Consider the following 10,641-nt stretch of genomic DNA (forward strand, 5'->3'; position numbering starts at 1 on the left):
AGATGGCTTCTTCTCTCTTTTTGGATCTCAATACAATGTTCTCCCCCTCTCTCATGGAGATCTATTCGATGTAATCTTCTTTTGCGGTGTGTTTGTTAAGACCGATGAATTGTGGGTTTATGATCAAGTTTATGTATGAACAGTATTTGAATCTTCTGAATTCTTTTATGTATGATTGGTTATCTTTGCAAGTCTCTTCTAATTATCAGTTTGGTTTGGCCTACTAGATTGATCTTTCTTGCAATGGGAGAAGTGCTTAGCTTTGGGTTCAATCTTGCGGTGTCCTTTCCAAGTGACAGTAGGGGTAGCAAGGCACATATTGTATTGTTGCCATCGAGGATAACAAGATGGGGTTTTTATCATATTGCATGAATTTATCCCTCTACATCATGTCATCTTGCTTAAAGAGTTACTCTGTTCTTATGAACTTAATACTCTAGATGCATGCTGGATAGCGGTCGATGTGTGGAGTAATAGTAGTAGATGCAGGCAGGAGTCGGTCTACTTGTCTCGGACGTGATGCCTATATACATGATCATACCTAGATATTCTCATAACTATGCTCAATTCTGTCAATTGCTCAACAGTAATTTGTTCACCCACCGTAAAATACTTATGCCCTTGAGAGAAGCCACTAGTGAAACCTATGGCCCCCGGGTCTATTTTCCATCATATTAATCTCCCAACACTTAGTTATTTTTATTGCCTTTTATTTTACTTTGCATCTTTATCATAAAAATACCAAAAATATTATCTTATCATATCTATCAGATCTCACTCTCGTAAGTGACCGTGTAGGGATTGACAACCCCTTATCGCGTTGGTTGCGAGGATTTATTTGTTTGTGTAGGTGCGAGGGACTCGCGCGTAGCCTCCTACTGGATTGATACCTTGGTTCTCAAAAACTGAGGGAAATACTTACGCTACTTTGCTGCATCACCCTTTCCTCTTCAAGGGAAAACCAACGCAGTGCTCAAGAGGTAGCAATACCCATGTTTGAACTATGCATCATGGCAGCAAATTCTCTTTGGCAACCTTTAATTTTTCTGAGAACTCGAACTTTGCAAGAGATAATTCTTCTTGAACCGGGATTTTAAACCGGATATTGAGAGCTTCAAAGCTTTATGGGAGAGAGATGTCTCTTGAACCGGATTTTAAACCGGAATCTTCATTTTGAGCAGGATTTTTTCTGACGGCCTTTAAATTTTCATCAATATAGCAGCAGTCTCCGGGACCAGGTTATCTTCCCTCCAATGACCCGGAGTTATTGAATCTGCTGGAACTGGCAACATTTACTGAGTCATGTCATCGTAGCCCCCGAGTCTTAAGACTACTCGAGGAGCGGGCTTGAGATTCTCCATACTTGACCGTGATATAAACCAGCATGAGTCATTCAATAGCTCAGCGATACAATAATCCCCTTTGCAGTAGACCAATTGTCCTGTATTAGAGAATTTGCAAGCCAGAATGATTGCTCTTTTAAAGAAAACAATATGAAATATAAAAACATACTGGATGGATTTTACCTGATATGTTAAACCAGAAATTATCCACCGCAGAGTTGATCATCACCATGGTGAAGCTGAAATCAATCACGACCAAGTTTGTCGCGGGAGCAGACAGATGAGCCGGCTGCGGCGTTGTAAGCCAGCGCGGACGGGCGAGTCAATCGCAGGCGCGGTAAGCCGCATGGACGGGCGAAGCAGCCGCGTCGTGTTGGTGTAGCAGGGGTGGCGACTTGCTCATGTATCCGTCCAGCAGCACAACATGGACAAATGCTAGTGCAAAAAATACTATTGGCGCACGCCCCTTCGCGATACCTTTGTCACGAATAATGATCCTGCGAAAAATACCACAGACCAGAATAATTGTTCTCAAACAATTTAATATGTACTGATAAAATACATAGAAAGGATAGCACCTGATATTTTTTGTCGGATGAACGTGAACACTGGGATCAAAACATATCAAATGTCTGATGTGGCCCCAGCACCGTATCCCATGCTCTTTTCATACGATGGCAAACCAGTGGCAGCACTTGTACTTGTAGTAGTTTTATCCTACTAATACGTGGGTCGGGTGGCTGACCCTTTGACTTTTCCAGCATCCAGCAACAGAGCCTGTTTTTGCTACTGCAACTCCACAACGCGAAGAGCCCAGTGACGGCGACTTGCAACGACACATGCACGTGGCTGCAGGAGCGATGTGGCCGGCTCAAGGGGAGCAACAGGGCCATGCTCGAGGCAGAGGCGTAAGGCCACAACAGAGGTGGTCACGCGGCCGGGCGGCTCGTGAGGTCGCGACGCACAGAGACAGCGAGTGCTGCAGAGGCGAATGCTGTGCCGGTGAGTGCGGCTTATCACGGAGGTCGGGCGCGACGGCTTGAAGTGGCAGCTCAAGACCGCGGTGGCATGTCGGCTCAACGTAGGAGTGAGATGGCGGCGGAGGCGCGAGACGCCGGGCTTTGCAGACGCGTGGTGGCGGAGGCGTAGTCGCGACAGCCACACCGGAGGTGGGCGGCTCAGCATGGCCACACAGCAACTCGGACGCGACGGCGGCCAGTAGCGCGGACGCGAAGCAAGCACAACGCGGAGACAGCGGGCTGGTTTGAAGAGGAATCAAATAGGGGCGACATGTGGCGGAGCAAAGGCAGAATGAACGGTGAGCTGGGGGGTAGAGTCAAACGGTGATGGCAACTTATGGCAAGGCGCTCGCCGGAAGTCGAAGCAGCTCACAGCAGACCATTGATGTGCGATAGATGAGGTGACTCGGAGATCGAGTCGGTGCCGGGGCACAACCGTCCGGGTCAAGCTCAGAGGAGGAGCAAGGGCGCGGGCATGGGCGGTGAGCCGGCGCGCGTTGATGGCAGCAGCTGACAAGAGTGGTGAGCCGGCGTCTGGGAAGCAGTAGTAGCGAGTCGGCACGATGGGTACCGGGGCCTAGGCGACCGTGTGCGCACAGGGCAGCGTTGTAGCGGGAAGTCTGTTGGGGCCTAACCCTAGCTAGCTCGAACTAGTTTTCAGGGACGGAGGTAGATTGTTTTTTGGCAACAAACCACAATGCCGAACGCCCTTTTTCTCTGTTATATATATATAGCTGGCCAAACCAGATCGTATCTGGACTCCTAACCATCTACGCATAACAACCTGGACTAACAAACCAAATCACGGCCGGCTTTGTAGCACACGGGACGCAGCGCCCAAGCTTCCTTTCGTACGCACGCACGTACGAGCGCCCAGGGACTCTGCTCGCCTACGCCGTCCTCTACTACGCGTTCTGATGCGTCCAGCCGCGACTGCTGCTAACTGACTATGACTCGATCATGAGCACAGACTCGACACGCACCCAACGCACGCACACACGCACGCTCGCCACGGCTTCAGGCATGACCAGCACGCACGCACACACTGGTCACCACCACCGTCGTGTCTTATTCCTAACAATCTCCCCCTAAGACACGACCTACAATAGGGCCGGCTCGTCGTCGATGTCGGCGAGGAGCACCTTCTCCTTCTTCGGCTGCCGGCAGTCGCGGGAGAAGTGGCCACGAACGCCATAGTTGTAGCACTTCCCGCGCCACCGTCTCGTGCCCGAGGCCACGCTGCTCGCACCGTCGTCGTGGTCGAGGTTGCCGCCACGCTGACGTTGCCGTGCCTCCCACTGGGCCGCCGTGAACATCAGCTGATCGCCGCCTCGTCCACCATTGTCCTGCGTGTGCCGACGTAAGCGTTCGTCAAACGCCTTGAGCCTGCTCAACGCCTCCTCGAATGTCATCGTCTCCATGTTGCAGAACTGCTCGATCCCGGCCACCGCGGCATACAACCGATCAGGCACCGTGTCGAGCAGTTTTTTCACCATGGCGGCGTCGCCGAGCATCGAGCCGAGGCCAGCATACCTTGCTGCCATGCCGCCGATCTTGCCAACGTACGCGTCCAGCGCCTCCCCCTCCTCCATGCGCAACTTGTCGAACTCGCCGCGGAGAGTGGAGAGCCGCGCCGCCTGGACCCGATCGGCACCGACGAACCTCATCTTCAAGCTGGCCCACACCTCAGCCGCTGTCTTCTTCGTCGATACCTGCATCAACAAGTCTTCGGAGAGCGCACCGAACAGCACCGCCCTCGCCGTCTTGTTTTTCCCTGCGTCGACCGCCGCGCCGCTCGCCGGCGACACCGCTTCCCAGAGGTTCTGGGCATCGAGGATGGCTTCGGCCTTGATCGCCCACACCGTGTAGTTGTCCGGTGTGAACATCGGCATCGGCATCGACACCATGCTACTCCTTGCGCCGTGCGGGACGATCGCCATGGCCACGAGCACAGGAACAAACGAGGCTCTGTATACCAATTGTTGGGGCCTAACCCTAGCTAGCTCGAACTAGTTTTCAGGGACGGAGGTAGATTGTTTTTCTGGCAACAAACCACGCGCCGAATGCCCTTTTTCTCTGTTATATATATAGCTGGCCAAACCAGATCGTATCTGGACTCCTAACCATCTACGCATAACAACCTGGACTAACAAACCAAATCACGGCCGGCTTTGTAGCACAGGGGACGCATCGCCCAAGCTTCCTTTCGTACGCACGCACGTACGAGCGCCCAGGGACTCTGCTCGCCTACGCCATCCTCTACTACGTGTTCTGACGCGTCCAGCCACGACTGCTGCTAACTGACGACGACTCGATCATGAGCACAGACTCGACACGCACCCAACGCATGCACACACGCACGCTCGCCACGGCTTCAGGCATGACCAGCACGCACGCACACACTGGTCACCACCACCGCCGTGTCTTATTCCTAACAAAGTCCAAGCGAAACAGGGGCAGAGGAGGTAAGGCAGCGATGAAGGCCGGCCTGGCCCGGACAACTCAATCATGCAACCACGTGGGCGCTTGCATGCAGGGCCTCGGCGGAGGCGGTAGGAGCAGCAGAGGCGGTAGGAGCAGCAGAGGCGGCGACCGCTGCGGGGGCGCGGAGGTGTCAGACGAGGGCGAGGCAGACCCGGCATGATGCTGCTTCAGACTCGGATAACCGAACGCTGGGCCGGTGACGAAAACGGGTGGCCCTCGGCCGGGGGGATAAGTCGGCTTGGTAAGGAGGTAGAGGCGAGCAACGGCAGCGACTCGTTGCAAGGATTGCCCCAGGCGGCTCCTCGGCCACACGGGCCGGTGACGCGGCAAACCATCGCGGCGGCGGGACGATCCGGGGCAGCTCGGAGGCACTCGCAAACCATGGCCGAGTCCTCTTCCAAGTCGCAGAGGTTTGACTAACCCTTCTCCGGGTTGTAGTTGGTTTCGATCACAGCAGCTTCTCGCTGATTAAGTATGGACGTGCCTGCTATGTTTGACAGAACTTGCTAAATTTAATAGATCACATAAGGCGGCAGCTTCACCTCGGCGAGTCCGATCTCGGCGGTTCAAGGGTATTGCAGTTCAGGGACGTGGCGACGTATAGATGCCACCTTAACTCTTTCGATCTCAATCTCACATGCACCGCCGCTGAACCTTTCTTTAATCTTGACTGATGCTCTTGAACTTAACGTGAATTCTTCCATGCCGGCTCTTTTTCATCCGGAAGGCCGCGAACTTCTCGAACCCTAGGAAAGATCCGTCCAAGAACTCAACACCACCGTGCGTCGCGGCCCCACGGTGGGCGCCAACTGTCATGGAATTGTCACGGCAGATGTCCTTAGTGAGAGACATGACAAGGGTTTAGACATCTTCGGGCCCCGGGGAAATATCATCCAGTAACAACCCTACATGTTGTTTGTGGCTAGGTCTCATTATCATCACGAGGGAGTCGCCGTATAAGCCGGCTCCCCTTTAGTTGTGTCTAGCCTTAGCGATTATTTTTCCCCTCTCTCTTGGGGTGCCCTGCCCCTCCTTATATATGTTGAAGGGGCAGGTTACATGACTAGTCCTAGTAGGATCAGGATTACTCTATTACGAGTGGAGTCCTAGTCTTGCTTCCTTTGTAGGAGAATATTCCTTATGCCTTTCCTCTTAAGCCGGCCCACCATAACATGAGCCGGCCTTCTGGGCCTTGGGCCTAGTCCTCTATCTGACCCGCTGTCGAGGCCATCAGTGAGTCGCCAGGCCCGTGAGTCGTCAGACCAGTAAGCCGCCAGACTCGTAAGTCGCCAATCCTCTGGCAGGTTACCAATGAAACGCCAAGTCCCAGCCGGGTCATATATCCGGTCGGGTCACACCGCGGGGTATATCCCCGACACCAAGCCTGTGTCCATTCAAGCCCATGAAAGGCCAACAAGTTTGAATTGTCATTCAAACTTGAACATGAACTTGGCTATCCAAGATTCATAGACCATGGCTCTGGTTGCAAGATTCCTTTTGCAGAATCTGGCAACCACAACTTTGCATCACATACCCCTTATGTGGTGAACCCTTTTAATTTGAAACTTACATATGAACGCTTATGTCACATGTATTCCAAGTGATAACCACTATGTTGTTTCCCAAACTCTATGAGTTGACACTTGATGGATGATCTCACAACACAGTCGACATTGACACCATGAACCACACTGTTGCTTGTTAGATTGTTTTGTATCGTTGCTTACAAGTACTCTACGATAGATTGTTTAGAGAGCGAATAGTAGCTTTATCAAGATTGTGTATATGAAGAACTTCAACAGTTACCAATATTTGTTTATGTGAAGAACATCAACGATTACCAGGCAAGTTGCACTTCTTTTTAAAAAAAATACACCATGCTGTGTGATAACCCACAAGTATATGGGGTCACAACAGTTTTCGAGGGTAGAGTATTCAACCCAAATTTATAGATTGACACAAGGGGAGCCAAATAATACTTGCAAGTATTAGCAGCTGAGTTGTCAATTCAACCACACCTGGAGATTAATTATCTGCAGCAAAGTGATCACTAGCAAATTAATATGATAGTTTTGATAATAATAGCGACATCAACAGTAATGGTAACAGTGATAGCAATAGTTTTGTAACAAGTGCAACAGTAACGATAGCAGTGGTAACTTGGCAAGATCAATATGTAGGAAAATTGTAGGCATTGGATCGGTAATTCGTTGGATGATATTCATCATGTGACAGTCATAACCTAGGGCGATACGGCGCTAGCTCTAGTTCATAAATATAATGTAGGCATGTATTCCGTAAATAGTCATACATGCTTATGGAAAGAACTTGCATGACATCTTTTTTCCTACCCTCCCGTGGCAGCGGGGTCTGCTATCTCTTGAGCATTGCGTTGGTTTTCCCTTGAAGAGGAAAGGGTGATGCAGCAAAGTAGCGTAAGTATTTCCCTCAGTTTTTGAGAACCAAGGTATCAATCCAGTAGGAGGCCACGCACGAGTCCCTCGCACCTACACAAACAAATAAAAGCCTCGCAACCAACGCAATAAAGGGGTTGTCAATCCCTTTACGGTCACTTATGAAAGTGAGATCTGATAGATATGATAAGATAATATTTTTGGTATTTTTATGATAAAGATGCAAAGTAAAATAAAAGGCAATAAAAATAACTAAGTGTTGGAAGATTAATATGATGGAAAATAGACCCGGGGGCCATAGGTTTCACTAGTGGCTTCTCTCAAGAGCATAAGTATTACGGTGGGTGAACAAATTAATGTTGAGCAATTGATAGAATTGAGCATAGTTATGAGAATATCTAGGTATGATCATGTATATAGGCATCATGTCCATCACAAGTAGACCGACTCCTGCCTGCATCTACTACTATTACTCCACACATCGACCGCTATCCAGCATGCATCTAGAGTATTAAGTTCATAAGAACAGAGTAACGCTTTAAGTAAGATGACATGATGTAGAGGGATAAACTCATGCAATATGATATAAACCCCATCTTATTATCCTTGATGGCAACAATACAATACGTGCCTTGCTACCCCTGTTGTCACTGGGAAAGGACACCGCAAGATTGAACCCAAAGCTAAGCACTTCTCCCATTGCAAGAAAGATCAATCTAGTAGGCCAAACCAAACTGATAATTCGAAGAGACTTGCAAAGATAACCAATCATACATAAAAGAATTCGGAAGATTCAAATAGTGTTCATAGATAAACTTGATCATAAACCCACAATTCATCGGTCTCAACAAACACACCGCAAAAGAAGATTACATCGAATAGGTCTCCACGAGAATCGTGGAGAACTTTGTATTGAGATCCAAAGAGAGAGAAGAAGCTAATAACTATGGACCCGAAGGTCTGAGGTAAACTACTCACACATCATCGGAGAGGCTATGGTGTTGATGTAGAAGCCCTCCGTGATCAATGCCCCCTCCGGCGGAGCGCCGGAAAAGGCCCCAAGATGGGATCTCACGGGTACAGAAGGTTGCGGCGGTGGAATTAGGTTTTTTTGGCTCCGTATATGATCGTTTGGGGGTACGTAGGTATATATAGGAGGAAGAAGTACGTCAGTGGAGCAACATGGGCCCCACGAGGGTGGAGGGCGCGCCCAGGGGGGTAGGCGCGCCCCCTGCCTCGTGCTCTCTTGGTTGCTTTCTTGACGTAGGGTCCAAGTCCTCTGGATCACGTTTGTTCCAAAAATCACGTTCCCGAAGGTTTCATTCCGTTTGGACTCCGTTTGATATTCTTTTTCTGCGGAACTCTGAAATAGGCAAAAAACAGCAATTCTAGGTTGGGCCTCCGGTTAATAGGTTAGTCCCAAAAATAATATAAAAGTGTATAATAAAGCCCATTAAACATCCAAAACAGAATATAATATAGCATGGAGCAATCAAAAATTATAGATGCGTTGGAGACGTATCAAGCATCCCCAAGCTTAATTCTTGCTCGTCCTCGAGTACGTAAATGATAAAAACAGAATTTTTGATGTGGAATGCTACTTAGCATAATTTCAATGTAATTCTTCTTATTGTGGCACGAATGTTCAGATTTGATATGATTCAAGATAAAGTTTAATGTTGACATAAAAACAATAATACTTCAAGCATGCTAACCAAGCAATTATGTCTTATCAAAATAACATAGCCAAAGCAAGTTATCCCTACAAAATCATATAGTCTGGCTATGCTCCATCTTCCCCACACAAAATATTCATATCATGTACAACCCCGGTTTTAGCCAAGCAATTGGTTCATACTTTTTAACGCGCTTCAGCCTTTTCAACTTTTACGCAATACATGAGCGCAAGCCATGGATATAGCACTATGGTGGAATAAGGTATAATGATAGGGGTTATGTGGGAAGACAAAAAAGGATAAAGTCTCACATTGACGCGGCTAATCAACGGGCTAGGGAGATGCCCGTCAATTGATGTCAATGCAAGGAGTAGGGATTGCTATGCAACGGATGCACTAGAGCTATAAATGTATGAAAGCTCAACAAAAGAACTAAGTGGGTGTGCATCCAACTTGCTTGCTCACGAAGACCTAGGGCATTTGAGGAAGCCCATTGTTGGAATATACAAGCCAAGTTCTATAATGAAAAATTCCCACTAGTATATGAAAGTGATAAAAAAAGAGACTCTCTATCATAAAGATCATGGTGCTAATTTGAAGCACAAGTGTGGATAAAGGATAGTAGCATTGTCCCTTTTTATTTCTCTTTTCTTTCTCTTTTTTTTCTTCTTTTTTTCGGCCTTCCTTTTTTTTATTTGGCCTTTCTCTACTCACGCTTCATCGGAGAGGCAATGGTGTTGACATAGAAGCCCTCCATGATCGATTCCCCCTCGGGCAGGATGCCATAAAAGGCCCCAAGATGGGATCTCACAGGTACAGAAGGTTGCGGCGGTGGAAAAGTTGTTTTCGTGGCTCCCCTGGATGTTTTGGGGGTATAAGAGTATATATAGGAGGAAGAATTAGGTCAGGAGACCTATGAGGGGCCCACAAGGTTGGGAGGCGCGCCCCACCCCCTGGGCGCGCCCTCCACCCTTGTGGCCGCCTCGAGGCTCCTCTGACTTGCACTCCAAGTCTCCTGGGTGTCTTCTGGTCCAAGAAAAATCATCGCGAAAGTTTTATTCTGTTTGGACTCCGTTTGGTATTCCTTTTCTGTGAAACTCGAAAACAAGAAAAAACAGAAATTGGCTCTAGGTTAATAGGTTAGTCCCAAAAATCATATAAAATAGCATATTAATGCATAGAAAACATCCAAAATAGATAATATAATAGCATGGAACCATAAAAATATAGATACGTTGGAGACGTATGAAGCATCCCCAAGCTTAATTCCTGCTCGTCCTCGAGTAGGTAAATGATAAAAATAGAATTTTGATGTGGAATGCTACCTATCATATTTATCCATGTAATTCTCTTTATTGTGGCATGAATGTTCAGATTCGTAAGATTCAAAACAAAAGTTTAATATTGACATAAAAACAATAATACTTCAAGCATACTAAAAAACTAATTATGTCTTCTCAAAATAACATGGCCAAAGAAAGCGTATCCCTACAAAATCATATAGTCTGCCTATGCTCCATCTTCATCACACAAAATATTTAAATCATGCACAACCCCGATGACAAGCCAAGCAATTGTTTCATACTTTTGATGTTCTCAAACTTTTTCAACTTTCACGCAATACATGAGCGTGAGCCATGGACATAGCACTATAGGTGGAATAGACGGTGGTTGTGGAGAAGAAAAAAGAAGGAGATAGTCTCAC

At 48.0% G+C, this 10,641-nt stretch overlaps 1 protein-coding gene across 1 annotated transcript; it reads right to left on the reverse strand.

Annotated features, from left to right (window-relative positions):
• Positions 1-3,462: 3,462 nt before the first annotated feature.
• Positions 3,463-4,302, reverse strand: LOC141022710 (uncharacterized). The gene has a single exon (XM_073498972.1). It carries the CDS (start codon positions 4,300-4,302, stop codon positions 3,463-3,465), a length of 840 nt encoding a protein of 279 aa, XP_073355073.1.
• Between the last annotated feature and the right edge of the window lie 6,339 nt (positions 4,303-10,641).

The sequence above is a fragment of the Aegilops tauschii genome, chromosome 5 (genome assembly GCF_002575655.3).
Source record: "Aegilops tauschii subsp. strangulata cultivar AL8/78 chromosome 5, Aet v6.0, whole genome shotgun sequence".
Lineage (NCBI taxonomy): Eukaryota > Viridiplantae > Streptophyta > Magnoliopsida > Poales > Poaceae > Aegilops > Aegilops tauschii.

Bases quoted from the DNA above. Each gene is read 5' to 3' on its own strand.
- LOC141022710 (XM_073498972.1), bottom strand. From the start codon at position 4,302: ATGGCGATCGTCCCGCACGGCGCAAGGAGTAGCATGGTGTCGATGCCG.